The 19,521-nt window shown below is 60.5% G+C and overlaps 2 protein-coding genes across 2 annotated transcripts; one reads left to right on the forward strand and one right to left on the reverse strand.

The window, feature by feature from the left end:
- Positions 1 to 609: 609 nt before the first annotated feature.
- POLRMT (RNA polymerase mitochondrial) lies at positions 610 to 14,462 on the reverse strand. The gene is made up of 21 exons (XM_082297978.1): positions 14,390 to 14,462; positions 13,693 to 13,788; positions 12,762 to 13,393; positions 12,330 to 12,460; positions 11,099 to 11,285; positions 10,522 to 10,671; positions 10,230 to 10,397; positions 9,727 to 9,897; positions 9,037 to 9,276; positions 8,023 to 8,802; positions 7,610 to 7,732; positions 5,824 to 5,946; positions 4,755 to 4,934; positions 4,566 to 4,652; positions 4,172 to 4,285; positions 3,548 to 3,597; positions 3,179 to 3,277; positions 2,777 to 2,849; positions 2,240 to 2,322; positions 1,815 to 1,894; positions 610 to 1,249 (listed from the first exon to the last, which is right to left on the reverse strand). Exons 1-21 carry the CDS (start codon positions 14,445 to 14,447, stop codon positions 1,200 to 1,202), a joined length of 3,675 nt encoding a protein of 1,224 aa, XP_082154104.1. The 5' UTR covers positions 14,448 to 14,462; the 3' UTR covers positions 610 to 1,199.
- Positions 14,463 to 15,044: 582 nt separating this feature from the next.
- FGF22 (fibroblast growth factor 22) lies at positions 15,045 to 18,680 on the forward strand (the record flags this gene model as incomplete). Its single annotated transcript, XM_082297689.1, has 3 exons — positions 15,045 to 15,327; positions 18,121 to 18,224; positions 18,465 to 18,680. The coding sequence occupies 3 exons, from the start codon at positions 15,045 to 15,047 to the stop codon at positions 18,657 to 18,659; spliced, it is 582 nt and encodes a 193-aa protein (XP_082153815.1). The 3' UTR covers positions 18,660 to 18,680.
- Between the last annotated feature and the right edge of the window lie 841 nt (positions 18,681 to 19,521).

Below are 19,521 nucleotides of genomic sequence, written 5' to 3' on the forward strand. Positions count from 1 at the left end.
CCGGGAGCCGGAACACTGGGCACAGCCCCAGCTCGGGCTGTGGGATGCAGCTTTGTCCTTTGAAGAGCTGCCTCCCTTGCCAGGAAAGCCACAAGGTGAAAAGCCTGTGCCAGCAGCTTTTCACTCGCTCCAGCAGCAGCCAGGCAGAAGCTGGGTGCAGGCTGTGAGCCTGTGGTTATAGGGCACAGCCAAGAACTGGGCCAACCACAGCTCCAGTCACAAGGTGCCAACCATCTCCAGCACCAGCCCTGTGGAGAGGAGGGCTGGGAAGCCACAGTCCAGTGAAAATGGGAGACTCCTGGCTGGAAAAGCTGCAGCTGGCCCCTGTGAGAGTCCAGTTCCTGCTGTGGCTGCACTGGCACAATTCCATGTTTCTGCTACAAAAGCATTTCCAGAATGTGACACCCCTGTGAGTAACCAAAGCCCAACCAGTCAGCAGAACAGGGCCAGGCTGGGAGGCAGCAGTCCCACCTCCCTGTGCCCCTGGCAAGGTGAGAAAAGAGCCCAGGCACCCCACAGGCTTCGGGCAAAGACTTCAAGGAGGACACAGGTCCCATCTAGTATTTCAAAAACCATTTTATTTACAGTATTTACATGTTGACCCTCAAGTTAGTGGTTTTCCCTGCCTGAGCCCCAGTGAGCAGCAGCAAAACCCATCCCTGGAAATGAGAGTCAAGAGCTGCAGAGGCTGCGCTATGGAGAGTGGGGACAGTGCCCAGAGCTGGAGCAGGGCACAGAGCAGCACCTGCCTTGTGGCTGAGAGCAGGGCCGGGGCTCCTGCTGTGTCCAGGTCAGTTGCCTGCCCCTCCACGTCCAAGCCCTGCTGGTGGAGAGGGACAGCATCCCAGGACAGGCAAAGAATAGTGCTCACAGCACTGGGGTGAGGGCTGAGGGGAGCCATCCTGTCTACTGTCACAGCCCTTCACCCCCATCCCAGAGATGCAGTCCTCCCTGGGGCTTGGTGCCCTCTCCCTATGCTGGACAGACAGTGACAGCAGCAGTGCAGAGCCCCTGTCCCCCACCAGCTGCTCCAGCAGAGTGTCCGTTTGCCCCAGCACCTCAGAGTGGAGCAGGGCTCTTGCCGGGCTGGAAGCTGCACCTCCTTCCCCATGAGATGTGGGACAGAAGAGCATCGTGGCCCAGTGCCCACCACAGCTGGAGGTCCAGAGGTATCCCAGGACCCTGTGGGCTGCTGGGGCTCAGCTGAAGAAATAGGTGGAATCCATAACCTGTTTCAGGTTGAATTCACCTGAGGGGAGTGAAGGAGAGGTCAGAGGAGAGCAGGGTGGGGATGGACAAGGGGAGAGAAGTGGCCTCAGGGTACGAAGGATCCCTGCCCCTGGACTGTGCTGCCCATGGAGCACTGAGCCACTCCACACAGAGGTCAGGCAGAGCCAGATGGCCTGGCAGACACAGGGCTGAGGGATTAGGAGGAGTTAAACTAATTGCCTTAATCCCATTGCATGTATATCATCTAGATCCTGGCAATTACCATGCCGAGTCCCTCACTCCCATCTCCAAGCAAATGTTCATGGTTGGAAACAGATGGGAGTGGAACAAGAGCAGGATGGGAAGAGCTGGGTCAGCCTGGGGAAATCCCAGGGATGCAGTGAGGATGGCAGGGACCACTCACAGGGATGCTACAGGGGAATGTGGATGTGCTGGACTGCTCTGCCCAGCACAGGAGGTGAAACCTGATCCTAGCAGACAGCTCGGGCTTTGTGTCTTTTGGTGGTTTTGGTGGCCACTCCATCTCATTCCCCTTGTCTCCAAAATGCTCCTGAGCTCTGCATGTTCCTGTCCCGTGCTCCTACCTGTCCTGGGGACATTTGACAGCTGCTCCATCAGTCTCTTCTGCCAATGGGCTATGGGCTCTGTGCTGGAGCTGGATGAACTAGAAGGAAGCAAATGAACACAGGGCATCTGGAACCAGGCACACCCTCCTCTGCTCCCCAGTGCAGCCCCTGACAACAGGATTCAGCTCTTCCAAAACAGACCATGCACCCCAGAGCAAGAGCAGGAGCCCAGCCTCAGCAGCCCAGGCCAAACCCTCCTTGGTTCTGCAGCAAGGGGGGGCAGAGCCCTTGGTTTTTACACAGCTGTTGAAGGTGACTTGGGTGTCAGGCAAGAAGGAAGGACAGCTTCCCCCCAGAGCAACCCCCAGGCAGGTGACACAACCTGTGAGCACCTGGACATGACCTCTGGGAGGTGGGGGGGGGAACCAACAGGTCAGGAATACCTGCAGTACTTCTCCAGCATGAACTCAGACAGATCCTGCAGAATCTTCTCGCTGTGCAGAGCCACGAACTGCTGCCGACAGACCTGACCCAGGGAGACAACAGCAAGCTGCAGCTTAGCAGGTGTTTTCCCTCCTTCCCCCAGTGACAGGTCAGAGGTGGGGGGCAGGGGAAGCAGCAGGAGTGGGAAGGGGGGCTTGCCAGACAAGGGTGAAGGGAATCAGCCTGGGGAGGTGTGAAGCAGAGGTCGACCCTCATTAGCACAAGGACGAGCCAGGGCAGGGCAGGGGCACCAGCTCTGCCAGGGCTGTGTTTAGTGCCCATTTCCACAGATTCTCCCCCACATGCTCCCTGCAGAGTGGGAGGAGATGGGGCACCAGGAAATCAGCTGCGACCGCCAGCAAACATCCCAGGTTCACTTCACCCGGGTGAATCAATCAGCCTATGGAGAAAAGCCCAGGGGAGGAGAGGCCTGGCATGGGCCCAGAGCACAGATCAGCAAGATCTTGCTCACAAGGGAGCCAGGAGGACACTTTTACCTGGTTCATGACATCCACGGTGAGCGCGTGAGTCCAGTAGCAATCATGGACTGAGACGAAGGTCAGGCCCTTCCTGGGAGGAGGCAAAGGTGCCATGAAGCAGTGCTGAGACCCTCTCTGAGCAATGGACCCACCCCACATAGAACCTCTGGCTGGGACAGGAGCAGGGACCACATAAGGAGGGGGACTCCCTGCATGGCAGGTCTTCAGAGGGAGGTGGCCAGTCCCAGGATCTCCCTGTCCCTGCCCTGCCGCCTCCTCTTCCTTCTCTGCCAGGAACCCCAAATGCCCACCCACCAGGGACTCCTCAGTCCCATGTGATGCCTTGCCCCAGCAATGTTCTCCCAGAAGAGTCCTGAGCCAGGGAAGAGCCAGGTGAGAGCCCAGCTGCCCACTCCCTACCTGAGGCAGTGCAGTGCTGTGAGCATCATGTGTGTGGAGTCCAGAGAGTGGATGAAGTTGGGGGGAAAGGCATTCTTCTGCTTCACAGTGTCAGGTTTCCTGCAGGACAAAGCAGGGCACAGAGGAGCTGGGGCATTTCAGGGCCAAAGATGACAGCACTGGCACAGAGGCAGTGCCACCCCAGCCTGGGGGTGAGGGGTCTGCCCTGGAGAGCCCCAATGCCCTGCTGCTCTGTCCAGCTTTCTGCAGCTCAGGGGGACAATGGGAGCTCTGGAACTCCTTGACAGCTTCCCTGATGGGAAGGCCTTGTCCCCAGAGCATAGGCTGGGGTCAGCAGGGGTGCAGTGCAGGCCATGGTTTTGTACTTACTGGCTGCTGTTGGAGTTTTTCACACTCAAGCGCTGCATGCCACAATTCAGCTGTGGGGAGAGAGGGGAGCAGCTGTCACCCTGCACTGCCAGGCAGCACGGGGGCTGGGCACTGCCCCACTCTTCCGGAGAGGGGCCTGTGCCTTTCCAGGGTGTCCCAGCACCATGGCAGCTGCCACTGCCCAGTGACACCTTGCCCAGCTTCCCTCCTGAGGGTGCAGGCAGGCATCTGAACCCCTTCGCCCTCGCAGGGTGAATTGGCCTGAGAAGGGCTGCTGGAGCCAGGCTGGGGGGCTGTGAGTCAGCACAGCAGCACGTGGGAGGCAACAGCAGCGAGACTGAGTCACAGGAGCCCTGAGGAGGCTCTCAGAGCAGGGAACGGCCCATGCCCCAGCTGCCTGAGTGGGACAGAGCTGCAGAGCTTCCTCACCAGCCCACCCACACACTCCAGGCTCTGCAGGGAGCCATGAGGCTGGAGGATGTGCCTGTGCACAGGGATCCTACCTGCTCTGCAGGCTCACCCACCGGTGATGCCAACCCGCCGGGCTCTAGCCCAGCTATCTTTTCCCTGCTCCCACCGTGGCACAGGGAGAGTGGGTCAGGAGACCTCATACTGGACACTCACCACAGTGGACCTGGAGCGATAGTAGGGCTGTATGATGGGGAGCCCCAGAGGTGTGACCCACTCCACCGTCCGGCCCGACTGGGCGATGAGCTTGGCGCTCTCTGTCAGCCAGTTCTTCAGAAGAGGGGAGGAAGCAGCTGGAGTTAGTGTGCAGCTGGGAGACCCCATCCCCTCCCAGCACAGGCCACCCTCACTCCTGCCACAGACTGTGACAGTCCAGCGCTTACTGGGGAGTTTGGCACAATCCCACACCTCTGGGCTGAGGCAGGAGGATCCTCTCTGGGCCAGGAGCCAGGAGAACCATCTCTCCCCATGGAGCACTCCCCCTTGTCTATGCATGAGTGGACCAGGGAAAGAAACTCACATGGAAGTTAAGGGGCAACAGGCTCCTTACCTGGATATTTCGAGTCGCTGAGAACATCTCCTTGATGCTGTTGAACACCTGCTTCACCAGGTAATGAGATGCTTCCCACAAGTACTCCTGGCACAGATCAGAGGCAGAGTGATGGGTCAGGCAAAGGGACAGCCAAAGACATAGAGGAAAGTGACAAGATCCAGGGAGGGGGACACACAGGAATGCTACCTCAGGGAACTCCTCGATCTCCTTGAGGCGTTTCTCTATCTGCAGGCGGCCGCCGTAGCGAGTGACCCCATACACCACCGTCATCACCGTCTGCTTCACCACCTTGCGGCTGATGAAGCCCTGCAGCACCTGGGCGATCTTCAGCCCCCGCTCAGCATCCTTCTTCCGAAACTCCTCCACCTGAGGAGAGCACCCCTGAGTCAGTCTCAGCATGAGCCACGCTGGCTTGAGCACCTCTGTGGCTGGTGGCCTGTGGGACTGTCCCAGCCGTGCACTGCCTGGCCTGAGCTCCCATCAGAATCCCTGCAGCCCATTTTCACCACCCTGGATAACAGAAGGCACCTGCTGAAGGGATCCAGCATGGATAACTGTGCCTGCAGAGCCTTCCCTGCTGCCTTGGCACTTTCCCTTTGGCAGTTGGGTGGTGCCAGCTGGGACAAGGACACAGCCTGACTGTAGCTCAGAACTTGGGTTCTCCTGCCTCTGCCCCCCAGTGATACCTGAGCAAGCCCTGCATCCCCATGAACTCTTCCTGCTCTCTGGTGTGGTGCTGCCTGGAGAAAACCTGCTGAGACCCAGACCAGAGAGCCACGGTCCAATGGCAGCTGAGTGAGTCTGGCAGGGCTCAGCACTCTCCCAGTGGCAAATTTCACATCACGTCTCGCCAAAGAAACCAAAGACTTTGTAGCAGGACCAAGGTTGAATCTCTCCCCGCTCCCTCCTACTCAGCTCAAGAAAAATCTCATAACCCATGGGCCAGCCAGCTGTGACCAAGGGAGGAGGAGCACACTCTGCTCTCTTCCACTTCTCCAGCCTAGTTCTCCCAGGCTTCAGGAGAAGTGAGGACAGCAGAAATGCCAGGGGATTTCTCACAGCCACCTCCATAAGGACAGATTTCCAGTCAGATCCCACTCAGGGACAGAGGGTCCCTGTCTCTGACCAGCTCATCCCTCCACAGCTGTCTGCACACTCATCCCCACCTTTCTCCTTGGGAGTGGCAGTCACCTTGTGCACACCAAGAGGAAGAGGCAGGTCCAAAAGGACCCCGTGTGTCCCCACTGTGACTCACCTGCTGGGCCACTGCACTGTAGACATCCTGAGGGAGCCCACAGGGTACCAGGTTGACGGAGGCAGCGCCGCTGAGGTCCCGGCCAAGCGCTGCATAGTGCTGCAGCCCATTGCAGGAGCCATCCTGCAGAAAGAGCACGGGGGAAGCAAGGAGTTAGGGTGTGGACACAGCCCTGCTCATCCACCCCCTCCCCATGCACAGGTACTCTGGGCTCAGGTGGTCGTTATTTCCCCCCCCCCTTCAGAGCAGTAACCATCTCCCAGCAGTGACCATTTCCGTTCTGGCCAGGTTTCCTGCCTGCATCCATCCCTAACTACTGCGACCTGTGAGGTTTAAAATCAGAAACCTCACATCATCACCTCTGTGGGTTTCCAAAGACATCAGAGCTCTGTGAAAACACTGAAAACCAGAAAATTGGGAAAACATTGAATATGTCTGGGATGCTAAAAGCAGCCCCAAGAGCCAGCAGTTAGAACAACCTCAGCAGTGGGATCAGAGGCAGGAAAAGACAGGCCAAGCCAAAGATCCCTCAGGAAGCCCCAGCTGGCTCTGCAGCTCCAGCCAGCTGCACTGCCAGCGGATGAAAACATCCCTGAGAGAAACCAGCTCCCACTCAGACTTCCCAAAGCTGCATCAGAGGCACAGTGAGCATCTGCCAGAGCAGCTGCCCTTGCAGCCCTCCTGGAACCAAGAGCAGCTGGGGTGAGAGGCAGGACCTGACTGAGGGTGCATGAAGATCCTGGTGCTCCCCAGACTGCACTGGCAGCAATGTTTGTCCCAGATGTGTTGCCTTTCCTGGCCCCCTGTGCTCAGGCTCTCCCTGCTCACAGGGAGCCACAGATACCCCAGGACTGTCAGGTCCCTCAGACAGGGCCCCCTTTCTCCTGCACCCTCTCCCCAATCCCTGCAGTGCGGAAAGGCAGTGCCAGGACCTGATGGCTCTGTTAATTGAGCACTGATGACTCAGGCAGAACAAGACTCGGGTACCCTCCAGAAGAAGTCCTTGCTGATATTTCATTAGCTGCACCCTCCACACACCCCCAGCTGCTCTCTTGACCTTTTGTTGTCATCAAAATATCAGTCCTGACTGTCTCATGCATATTCCAGACCATCGCTACTGGCAGAACAACTGCTGCCCTCCCCACTCAGTCACGGCCGCTTGATCTCGTAAGAGAAAGGAGCAACCACCCCTCACCCACAGCCACTATCAGCCACGTCCCCGTACAGCCAGGGAGGACAGGTGCCTTCAGGAAGCTGAGCAGCACCTGAGCAGGGACAGGGCACAAGGTGACAGGGCACTGAACATGGGGGGAAGCCACCTCTGTCCCTGTGCCCTTCCTCAGAGTTCCAGACCTCCCATATTGGCTCCTGCAGAGCTGCTTGGCTTCAGCCTTGGAGCAGGAGTGGAGCAAAGGCCCCCAAAGCACAGCTCTGAGCACTCCAGACAGCCAGGTGTTGTCATGCTGGGCCAACTTCCAGTCCTGATTCTGTGGCTGCAGAAGGTGAGACTGGCCTGGCTCTCACCCTGCAGCAGCTGCCAGCGATCTCCCAGCTGGGCTCTGCTCGAGCCAAGGGAAGCAAGGCAGCCCTTGGCTGTACCGGCTCATGGATGGCTGCAGGCAGCAGCAAATCACCGGAGTTCTCAAGCCAAGATGCCCAACACTGCATTCCCATTCCTAAGAAAACCCAGCCACGTGGAGCAGAGATTGCAGCGTTGGAGACCTGGATGCTCCTTTCCTGCCCCGCTGAGCCTCACACAGGCTGTGCGGATCTGCCGTGCTCCCACCTGGTGAACCGGGAAGTGAGAGATGTAGGCTGCTGGATCTGGGGACCTCGAGGCTTTGGCGATTTCCATACAGCATGCCAAGGTTTGCCAGGGCTCATCGGTGTCCATCCACCACTTCCTGCCCTGGGAATGAGAAAGCACAGGCTGGTAGGAGCAGGCAGTACTCTTGTGCCCCTCAAATCACAGGCAGGAGCCCCTGAGCACCTGGGATACGCTGGGCACAGCACCTCCTCCCACCATGCCTCCACTTCCCTAGTACTTCACCCTATTTTCAGACAGGAATGTGTCACTTAGGAATCTCTGCATTGCTTTGTTCCCTTTTTACCTCTCAAAAGTGTATCTTTCAAAATGTTTTTGTTTCAAAATCGATTGTGATTTCCATTTTATTTCACTTCCTAGAAGCTCCCACGTACCGTGAGCGGGTGGTCAGCTGAGTCCAGGATGTCCTCCATGATTTCATTGGCATACTCCAGCCGCTCCTGCAAGGCGTTCTTCTTCTTCAGCCCCGTCAGGTTGATGAGGTGGATCTTCAGCCAGTCAAGTCCCCTGGGCCCCAGTGGCCTTCCCTCTGCGAACAGCAGGATGGCCCGGGTGACATCGTTCCCCAGGTGGTTGAAATAGGGCGGGCATGGGTAAGTCCTGCCACGGAAGTCCATGTTGTGAGGGAACCAGAACACCTTGTCCCTGACATAGTTGGCGATGGAGAGCTTGTAGAGCGCATCCATCCGCAGGCTGTGCATCTCTGCAGTCTTCTTCTTGCACAGGAACAGCTCGTGCTTGAGGGACTTGCTCCAGGTTGAGGAATGGCCGGGAGCAGTGGGAGGCTTAGGAGCCTCAGAGAGGGGAGGTGGGATGTCCAGCTTCTCATCCCCTTTGTCGTTGAAGATGGAGATGATAATATCCAGCACCGGCTGGTTGATCTTCCAAGCACAGTTGCCCAGTTGGTTCAGGGCATCCAGCACGGGGTGGAGGTTCACAAGGGGACACTGCTCCAGGAGCAGCTGGTGGTGGATGGTCTCATCCATGAAGCGCATCAGCTTGGTGTCGTTGAGGACAAAGGCGCCAAAACGGGGGGAGGTCCAGGGCAGCGGGGGGCACAGCATGGGCATGGCAGAGGAGTTGAAGGTCAGCGTGGTCTCTGCAGCGTTCGCCACAAGCTGGGAGAAGATGGGATGGGGCTTTACCAGCCCGACCTGGAGAGGAGAAACAGCAGTAGAGGATTAGGGCTGGAATGTGGAAGAACCTGCAGTCAGTCAGTCATTCCATAAGGATCATGCCAAGTAAGGAGAGCACCCACACAGAACCAAGGGCTCCTCAAAGCATCCCTCAGCAGGAACAGCAGCAAGAACAGAAAAGGGCCTTGCAAGGGTCTGATTTTGAGGAAGGGGTATCCTGCACAGCCCCAGAGACCCCAGGATGAAGCTCACCTGCCAGTTGCTGTAGAAGGAGTAGATGTGGTAGAGGACAGGAATAGGCCTGGACTCCAGGCGACGATTGAGGATGTTCCTGGGCACCTTGACTGACTTCACCAGGAGCTCCAGCATGTGCATGCCCAGGCGCATGAGGAGCACGCAGGGCCAGCTGCAGTTCTTCAAGTTAAGGGAGGGCCCAAAGCCTGCTTCTGCCACCAGCTTCTCCCAGTATTCCCGTGGCAAGTACTGTTTAGGCTGGGAGGTGGAAGGAGAAAATAGGGTCAGCTGGAGAGGCCAGCCATGCTGCTCCCAGGGGGTTTGCTGGATGGGATCTATCTGCCTGAGATGTGGCTCTGAGAAGGACTCTCCTATCTTTGTGTCCCCATGAGGTCCTCTCTGACAGAAGTGTTCGGGGAAGGAGGGCTGGGGAGGCTGGGGTGAGCCCAACAATGAGAATGGGAACAGTGGCACTGCGAAGTCTTTCCTCTTGCCACATCCCAGTGCTGACACCCTGTTCCCACAGCATCCTGCCCCTCCTGCCCAGATTGCAGACCTGCCTGCCCTCATGTGCACTCAGCTCTGGGAACAACCTGCTCACACGGTCCTTGATGTGCCCAGGGCAGTGGCCTGGGCCCCTTTCTCCCCTCCTGCCCTGCAAAGCCCAGAGCTTTCCTGCATGGGACACCTGGCTCCAAGGGCTCCTACCTGGCTGTCCTTTGCCAGCAGCTGGATGTACTTCTCATAGATCTCCTGCACCTTCTCCAGCTGGCAGCTGCGCAGCTTCCTCTGGATGATGTACCTGTCATAGACCTTGGAGCCCATTTCTCTGGCCAGGATTGCCAGGGACTCACCTTGTGGAGACAGATCATTGAGGACCTGGGAAAGGGGAAGGCAAAGAGGGTCTTAAGAAGGAGGAATAGAGAGACACAGCAGAGAGACAAAGCGGGAGTTAAAACTGCTGTGCAGGGAGCACAGGAAGATGCTGATTTCCATGATGCTGAACAGATGGTGAGAAAGGAAACACAACCAGGACAGAGCAGGATTTCTCTGGCTGCTCTGCACAGGGAGCACACAGCCTGCACCTAATAACCTGGTAAAACTCTCAGGAAGCTCCAACCCTGCTGGCTCAAGAGGGACATTAGTGCTCTGTGACTGCCCCATGGTTGATGGTCCAGCCCCACTCCTGTGAGGGCAGGGCAGGCTCTTACCTGCAGCATGATGTCCACATACTCCTCATCTGGCAGCAGGCACAGGTAGGGGTAGAGGACGCTGTACTTGGACAGCTTCTTGGGCCTGGCCATGCTGCGCTTGGAATTCTGCAGGGCCTGGAGGATGGCACTGTGCCACTGGGAGCGGAGGGTGGCCAGCAGCTCACGCTGCATGGAAAAGGAAGGAAGAGAGCTGCTCAGCATGAGCTGCCCCCTCTTTAGCTCACGGAGCCCCAGCTCTCACCCACAGGTCCTGAGGGCTGCAATGGCCCCCCTGCCCCCAGAGCTTTACCGCTTTGACAGCCTGCGGGGTCAGGGGCTTGGCTGCCTCCACTGACTCAATGGTTATGGTGTTCTTCAGCTCCATCTCCAGCTGCTGCTGGAAGCACTCCTGCAACTCCTTCACAGAGAAATCCAGCTTGGGGTACGACACCATTGTCTCCTGCAATGAGAGAGAGGCAGTCAGTGCCCAAAGTGGGAGGAAGAGAAGCTGTGCTCAATCTCCCAGCTTCCCTGCAAGAGGCCTGTGGTACAAGTCTGGGCTGAAAGCATCTTGCTGGGACTTCTGGGTCCAGAGCTCTCTGGCAGACAAACCCCAGAGGCTGCTCTGCTCCTGTGTTGTGGCCAAGCACCTCCCCAAGCACTCCCTCCAGTGCATGGAGGCCATCTCCAGCCCCCCGCAGCCCTCTGCTTTGATGTTCCTCTGTAAGGCTGTTGGTAACATCATTCATTTGATGATTTGTGTGGGATATTGAGCAGAGATCAGGCTAAAAGGTTCTTCCCCTTCAGCCCTCCCCCGGGCTGTAGCTGAGAACACCTGCGAAGACCACCTGGTCAGCTTCAACACCTCCCTGAGTGCTGTGGCTTACTCTGGAATAGAAGTCCTGGAGCAGAGAAGACTTGCAGATCTGGGGGCTGGGTGGAGGAGGCAGCTGGTAGTTGGGCTGCACAGTCCTAATGGCCCACAACACCATCTCCTTCTCATCTGCCTCAAACAGGCACTTTTGGAAGAGCTCATCCACGTGGAAGCCATTGCTGTTCAGATGCTGCAGGTATCTGAGGAGGGGCAGACAGGACAGGCTCGATCTTCCCCAAGGGCCTGAGCATATTGTACAGAAGCTGCTGGAGCAGGAGCTGCCTCAGCACAGCCTGTCCCACAAGGTCACCCGCCTCAGGTTACAGGGATCAGGTGTCCATCCCTCTGCCCACACGGCTGCAGAGCTGCCTGGACAGAGAGGCCAAGCTCTGGCCACTGCGGGACCAAGCTGCCCACCGGCAGCCCCACAGCCTGTGCTGCACTGACACAGCTCCCACACCATCCAGGACAGTCACTGCCAGCCCACTCGGAGTCAGCTGACTGAAGACTGAATTCCCTTGAAGGCATCTAGAACTTGTTGGCAGCCAAAGGATGGAGAGGCCAGTGATAAATCCCTAAGGTTCAGCAGTAGTGCTTCAGAAGCTTTCTCCATCCTCTGGAGAGGAGGATGTGCCTCCAGCCCCAGGCACTGCCCCTAGGCCCAGCCTGTGGGAACTTACAGAGCTCCTTCAGCTCCCCGCTTCAGTCCCTGCACTGACACTTTCCAGTCCATTACGCTCCATGAAATCCACCTGAACCTCCTGACCATACTCCTCTGAAGAGCCCTGCAGGAATCAGCTATGTGACTGAGCCCGCCAAAAAGGGCAAACTCCACAGAAGTGCCATAAAAACAAACAGAGGAGCCAAGCCATTCCCAGCAGGCAGCAATGGAGAAGCCAGAGGAGCGAGATGCCTGTGACAGGTGAAGAACCAAGGAGTCCCTGACTGGAGAGGGGCTCTCCCAGCTCAGCTATGGGGGGAGCAGTGCCTGTTCTCACCTCCCACATCTCCTCTCCCTGCACGATCTCAGACAAACTCCCCAGCAGCTGGGAGTGGCAGGGAGGGTGCTGTGGGAGCTGTGCCCACCCCAAAATCTGGCCATCAGAAGTGGGTCAGAGCATCCAAGTGGGCACACAGCAGGGGCAGCTCTTCCTGACCTCGACCTGCTGCATCTCCCAGTTCTCCAAGCACAGGATGTGGAGCTGCTGCTCCCAAGGCTCAGCAGCACCTGAAGCAGGCGTTACCTCCAGATGGCTTTGGGAGGAGACTGGTTCCGACCCATGCACTCCAGGGCCACCGCGTAAGAGTCCAAGTTGGGCCGGAGGCCGGCGGGCTCCAGCATGGAAAACAATCGGTCAATGCGATTCAAGCAGCCCTGCAGGTGAGAAGGGAAGGAGGCTGTGCACACTGCCACCAGCAGCCCCAAAATCACAGCTCCACACCCCTCTGCTCCTGTTCAGATTTAGGCATGTCTACCCTGCCCTTTCCCCATTCCCTTCTTCCCCTCAAAGCCACCTCACACAGATCTGTGGCCTTATGCCAGCTCCGTCCCCCCCGGCCAAAACGCAGCTTGAACACGTGCTGAAGGCAGGTGTGACACCCACAGGTAAAACCAGCTGGAGGCTCTTCCTCACGAGCCAGCCCCTGTCCCACCCGGAGCACCCACGGCTCGGTACCTTCCTGGCCCAGATGCGCATCACAGTGTTGTAGGCACCAATATCCAGCACCTTCCTCTTCACGGGAGAGCTGTGGCACAGCAGGAGGTACTGCTCGGCCTGCTCCGGCTGCTGCAGGAACAGGAAGCACTCCAGGTTGGACTGGATGGTCTGCTGCAGGACCTGTTGGTTACTGTTGTCCCTTGGCATCCTCTGAGGCCTCTTCAGCTGCGCACCTTCCTTCGCTTCCACTACCCTGGGCTTGCTGTGGGGGCCACCGGAGCTCTGGCTCCAGGCACCAGCTGCTTTCGTCATTGGGATCTTTGGGCTGTTCATGATTTTTGCTTTGGCTCTGGCCTCTGCCTTGACCTCTAGCTTGACCTGGCCCTCCAGAGCCAGCTGGGAGGCAGCACTGGGCAATTCTTGCTCCACCTTCAGCTGTCGGATGTACATCTCCTTCTGCAACTTTTTGGCCCAGGTGCTGGACTGGGCCAGGCCATCATCCCGTGCCCTGGGAATGGGGGGCTTCTCCTTGGGGCTAGGAGCCACATCCTCCTGGTACTTGTCATTGCCCAGTGCGGCCAGTTCCACTTTGTTGACCATCACCTCCGGGACGCTACTGCCTTGGAGCTGCTTTGCTCGAGCTTTGAGCACTAGTGGGAAACAGAAAAAGGTCATGGGAGACAAGGCACAGCAGAAGGCTCTGTCCTGTCCTCACTCTGGAAGTACCAGGATCATGGTCAGAAAAAAAGGGTTCACACAAGAACTTCATCCCTCCTTGCCCAGCCCCGCTCCCAGACAGAGATGCCAACCACTGTCTCTCTGAGATCTACCTGCAAGCTGGGGCCCACCCCAGCATCCCAGGAACCCAGCAGTGTCACTGCCAGAGAAAAAGCAACAGCTCAGGCTGGTCTGACTGCTGTCTTCTCACTGCAGCTCTCCCAGCACTCACCTTCCAGCAGCTCTGTCCTCTCACAAGTGCCATTTCTGTTTGCCTTCTCCTTGGTACTGGCAGAGGAGTAGCTCCTGGTGATTCTCCACGGGATCACTGCCACGGAAGAACGCAAAGATATGGGGATCAGAGAAAGCTTCGCTCCCTCGAGCACTTCCTGGCCCCCACTCTGCCCCACAGCCCCAGCTGGACACGGTGGGGGGACAGATCGAGCGAGGGACGCTTCTCAGCTCAGCTGCTCCAGCAGCAGCACAGGAGGGCAGGAGGAACAGGGACACGCCTCACCCCCTGGATCCATAGACTCAGAAGCACCATGATCCCAGGGACACCACAAACCCCAGCGCTGTGAAGGGGGTAGCAGCACCCCAAAACCCCCAGAGCAGGCGGGCACTATCCCAGGGCCGGCACGGGACCCGGAGTGGGGAGTAACAATATCCCAGCACTTCCACAGTACCGACTCCATCCGTGGGGTGCTCACGACGCCAAAAAGACCCTTCCAGCCTCCAGGTGTGTCCCAGAGAATGCTCAGAATCGTGGGACGTCCCGGGCCAGCTCCGTCCCCACACTCGGGGCGTGTCCTGGTCTCCTCGTGTCCCCGCCCGTCCCTCCATGCCCCCCCTGGTGCCTCCGTGGCGCCACGGCCCCTGAGTGTCCCGCCGGTGCCTCCGTGTCCGCCCCGGTCCCCGTTCCCGCTCACCGGGCCCCCTCAGCCCGCCCGGGCCCCTCAGCACCGCCCGCAGCCGCAGCAGCGACATCCCCGGCCCACGCGCGCCGCGCGGCACCGCGCACGCGCCAGCGCGCGGCACGCCGGGAGCGCGAGTCCCTCCGCGCCGGACTACAGCTCCCATGGTGCAGCGCGGCAGCGCCCCACGCCCCCTGGCGGCCGTGGCGGCCCCGACGGGGTGGGTCGGGACGAGCGCGGATCCCGGGACACGGCGGTGTCCGGGGATCCCGGGAGGTGGCGGAGCCCAGGGAACACGGCGGAGCCCGGCTGACCCGTGCCTCTCCGGCCCGAGCTCGGCGTGTCTCAGGTCGGGACCAGCATCCCCGTGTCCTGAGTCACAGCAACGCCGCGCCCTCCACCTCTCCCCACACTCTGTGCCCGCGGCGCTCGTCCCTTGCCCACCCGTCGCGGCCGACGGCGGATACCGGAGTGTGCAGTCCCCAACCGGACGACGCGCGGGCGTAGGCGAGTGACCGCGGCCGGTGACCCGGGACAGCCGTCGGGGCGCCGATTTATGAATGGGAGGCACCGCCCCAACCCCCGCCCCGCCCATTCGCCGCCCCGCCCCGGGCCGCCCATCCCTGGCCGCTCGCGCCGTCGGGGCCGGTCGCCGGTCGCCGCCGTGGCCATGGCCCATCGCCCGTCGCCCGCCGCCCGCCCGCCGCCCGCCGCCATGAGGCGCGGGGGCCCCGCCGCCATCGCCGCCTGCCTCGCCGGGGCACTCGCCGTGCTGGCGGGGCCGGGCCCGGGGCCGGGCAGTGCCACCGGGACCGGCCGGCGGCCCCCCCGCAGCTACGGGCATCTGGAGGGCGACGTGCGCTGGCGGCGGCTCTTCTCCGCCACTCGCTTCTTCCTGCGCATCGACGGCGGCGGCGGCGTGGAGGGAACGCGCTGGAGGGAGCGGCCGGGCAGTGAGTGGGGACGAGAGCGGGACCGGGACGGGGAAGAGCCGGGATCTGGGGCCGTCCCCCGCCCACGGCGGGCGAGAGCCCGATCCCGCCGGCTGCCGGGGCTGCGGTAGAGGCGGGCGCTGCCGGGGCTGGACCGGGGAGGAGGCTGGACGGAGGCGCCTCGGATCGGCGACGGGACCCCTCCATGCCCGGCCCAGAGAGAGCCCGCAGCTCTTCCCTCTGGGGAAATCTCAGCCGAAGTCCTCCGCTGTGCCCTCCGTCCCCGCCGGCCGGAGCAAGCCGCTCCTTGGCCACAACCGGCTCCGGCTGCCCTCGCCCCCGTCGCCGCACTGTGGGAGCCATGAGAGGGGCGCGGACACTGGCGGCCACTGCCCGGGGACCCGGCGTTGTTTGCTGGGGTGTCCTAGGGGGTCTCTCCGGGGTCCTTTGTCCCATCTCGTCCTGCCAGTGCACGATGCCCCCCTGCCCTTCCTTGGACTGGGAGGAATCTCTGATCGTTCCTCCACAAACACACTGCGGAAAAAAGGCTGAGGAGGAGGGATGTAGGAAGTTTTGCGGTGATGCTGGTTCCAGAATGGGGCATCTGTCAGATGTGGGAAAGTGGAACATCCCCGTCAGAGGGGACCATGGAGGAGCCGCTGCCTGCAGAGCTGGTTGGGACTCGGCACAGAAACAGCTGGGTGGGCAGGGGGACAGAGTCCCCAAGGACGTGGCAGTCACTGTATGACTTCAGCGAGAGTCAGGGCTGCAAGTGCACGAGTATCAGCTGCCCATTGGGGTGCAGGGTCCAAGACCCTGGGACGGGGATGGGGGCACCAGGCTGGCAGGACAGTAACTGGACCAGGAGGGGGATACTGGGGGCCTCGGGAAAGGGGGATGCCTGAACATCTCCCAGGTGCCCTGACAGGGTGTTGGGGTTTGGGGCAGGAGGGTTGCAGCACCCCCAGCCCCAGCCCTAGCAGGGGCTGCCCTATCTCCCGGCCAGCACATGACATCTCCCAGCAGCCACAGGACATGGGAGCCAAGCCCAGCCCAGGGAACCCTCCTGTAGTGTCGGAGGCTGTCGGGAGTCCCGACCAGGCACGTTGCCAGCACAAAGCACCCCAACACGTTCCCTCGACGGTGTGGCCACGGGGCCTGGCAGGCGGAGCAGCTCCGGGCTGTACATGGGGCTCACTCTGCTTATCTGTGTGCGCCTGGGCTGGGCGCGGGCTCTGCTCCACAGCCCTTGCAGAAGCTGCTGGACCAGCCCCACTGGCAGCTCTAGGTTGGAGGGGGATCTTCCAGGGACTCCCCCACCTCAAGCCCTGCGCCTGCCCCAGCCTCTCCGAGACCCCTCTGGGGCTGAGTGTGAGACTGGGAGCACTGGGAGCTGGCTCTGGCCAGATACTGGCCAGGCACCTGCAAACAAAGGGCGGCAGAGCCGGCCGGGGCGCTGGGAACAGAAGGGGGTTATTTTTAGAAAAGCACAAGTCCTTATAAATAGCAGCAGCTCCAGACAGTGATCAAGTGGGACGGATTCACAGGCATTCGCCCAGCCCTTCCCCTCCACTGCTGCTCGTCAGTGGCTTCCCTGGGCCGGGCCCTGCTGTAGCTGCCGGGACCGGTGGCAGCACCGAAGCAACTGGGCTGAAAATCCCCAAGGAGCCGAACGCTCGGGAGCCCTCACGCCGCCCCAGTGCTGTATCCACGCCGTCCGCACCCAGCCTCCCGCAGGCAGGTGATGCCCGGGGAATGCCAGCAACGCCGGGGGATTGATGAAAGCCCCTGACCAGGGGCTGCAGCCCTCCGCGATCTGTGTGCCACCACTAGCCGGAGCCTCTGCGTGTCCTCCCACCCTGTCCAGCCGGGGCAGCCCCTGCAGTGGTGCCCATGGGCAGATCCCGCTGTGGCTCCAGCCCTTCCTGCTGCCCTGCCCACACTGCTCTCACTGGACATTCCTCCCCCTCCCACTGCGCCGTGTGCCTGGCGGGCGGCAGGGCGGGCAGCGGCACTCCGGGCTGGCCGGCGTGAAGCAGTGCAGGAATCCAAAGGCTCTGATGATGCTCTGGGTGTTTCCCGTGCCAGAGCCGCTGGTCTGACCACATGCCTTTCCCATTAGCGGCCGAGCCGGAGCTCGGCGGTCGGGGCACACACACGCCAGCCCAGCTGTGGCTTCACAGCCCGGCTGCAGCCGCCCCCCGGGCTCATCCTCAGATCCTGCAGCGCTCCTCCACCCGCCAGCCCGCAGTGCTGCTTGTCCTCGCTTGTGCCACCAGGCAATCGGGCATTCACGGATGGCACTGTCTTGGCCCATTCCTGCCCCCGCAGCCCTCGCCCACCAAAACATGATATCTGCTGTCGCTGCCATCCCCACGCACATTTTGCCCCTCCAAGAGCCACGCCAGCCTCAGTGCCCTGTGTGTGCCGGGGCCGGGCGCTGCGGGAGGTGGGTCAGGTGCCCGGGGCACTGCGGGTGCGTTGGGGATGGATGCACGGGCAGCGCTGCCAGTGAGGGGAGGACACACATGAGGCTGTGCTTGGCATCGCTCCCACACGGCCTGGCTCCTGCGAAGTGGCTGGACCCTGGGGAGGAGAGGAGTAAAGATCAAACCTTCCTTGGATCAGAGGTTCCCCCTCCCACCCCCAGCTTGGGCTGCAGCCCTTGTTCCTCTGGCTGCTCTGGCTCTGGGTGAGGATCAGCAACTCCGTCCCTCTGGAGGGACACTGAGGCCACAGACGCAGCATTGCGGCAGGGCCCCTCAGGGAGGTGGCCCGTCCCTCCCTGGCTTATGCCATGCTTCCATCCCGCAGGCATCGTCGAGATCCGGTCAGTGCGTGTCGGCGTCGTGGCCATCCGGGCAGTGCACACCGGCTTCTACCTGGCCATGAACAAGCGGGGGAGGCTCTACGGGTCGGTAGGTCGGACGCTGCCTCCTGGGAGGGACTGCACCAGGGTCAGAGGCTCAGGGCAGAGTTGGAACAGGGTCCTGGTTTCCCATGCCCTGACCTGCTCCCCAGCAGGGGATTGCACCCACCAAGTCCCTCTGCACCCCGGGGACCAGGGAGGAGCCAGGGTCCTGCCCTGCCCCACTCTTGGGGTCCAACTGGCCGCAGCTGAGCATAGCCACCCCTCACCCCCTTCCCTCTCCTGCCAGAAGGAGTTCAGCCCCAACTGCAAGTTCACGGAGCGCATCGAAGAGAACGGCTACAACACCTACGCGTCGTTGCACTGGCGGCACCGCGGCCGCCCCATGTTCCTCTCGCTCAATAGCAAGGGCAGGCCACGGCAAGGGGGCAAGACACGCCGGCAGCACCTCTCCACACACTTCCTCCCCATGCTCGTCAGCTGAACGCCGCGGGCAGCTCCAGACGGTCCTGTAGGAAAAACAAACAAACAAACAAAAAGGGTTCTTTTATTTATGTACATATCTATTTTTTGCTATTTATTGCTTTATTTTTAATGCACAGCAGAGGATGTGGAAGGCAAATGCTCCAGACTCAGCCGTGCGGGGCTGTGGCTCTCCCACTGTTCCCCCAGCGCGGAGCCAGTGCAGTGCAGCCGGGGAGTGCGGCCACAGCAGGGGCCAGGAGCTGCTGCTGGCATCTCTGCAGGGCTGGGATGTACCAGCAGGGTGTCTGTGTCCGAGCAGCTGTGGCAATTAAAGCTGTGTTCATGGTATGGAACAGGAGCAGGTCTTGGAGCTTTGATGGTGAACTTGGCTCGGGATGGGAGGGTTTGGCTCCTCTGTGGTTGTGGCTGCAGCCACCAGTGTCATCCTTGCTGCCAGTGGCAGGGAGCCCAGCTGGTCCTTTGCCACATCCAGCTTTTTGTCGACCCCCACCCACCCTGCAGGAAAACAGCAATGGTGGTTCAGTAGTACAAAGGAGAGAGCAGGAGGAGCAGGAGCCAGCCTGGATCCTCGGGCAGACACAGCTCTGGGGCTGCCCCTGGCCACAGCCAGTGCCAGTCAGTTCTGCAGCCCAGCTCCGTGCCATCATCCCCAAGAAAAATGGGGCCGAGACAGTAGCCAGTGGTGAGTACCAGCCCCTCACCTGGAGGGCAGCATGGCCAGGAATAGCACCTGCACCTCAGGCTCCTGGCCAGGGTACATCCCTGTGCCACCTCACGCCCACTGTGGCCAGGCCCAGCAGCCCGGTCACTGTCACGTCAGACACAGCAATGGCCCCAGCAAAAACCACCAAACTCGTTCC

This window comes from Coloeus monedula, assembly GCF_965178545.1.
Source record: "Coloeus monedula genome assembly, chromosome: 27".
In the NCBI taxonomy this organism is placed as follows: Eukaryota; Metazoa; Chordata; class Aves; order Passeriformes; family Corvidae; genus Coloeus; species Coloeus monedula.

What these genes read in the sequence shown, in the direction of transcription:
- POLRMT (XM_082297978.1), bottom strand. Translation starts at nt 14,447, where the DNA reads ATGTCGCTGCTGCGGCTGCGGGCGGTGCTGAGGGGCCCGGGCGGGCTG. An exon ending in AGATCGAGGAGTTCCCTGAG is followed by an intron (nt 4,653 to 4,754) that starts GTAGCATTCCTG and finishes GATCTGTGCCAG; the next exon opens with GAGTACTTGTGGGAAGCATC. An exon ending in AAAAACTCCAACAGCAGCCA is followed by an intron (nt 3,278 to 3,547) that starts GTAAGTACAAAA and finishes TTTGTCCTGCAG; the next exon opens with GAAACCTGACACTGTGAAGC.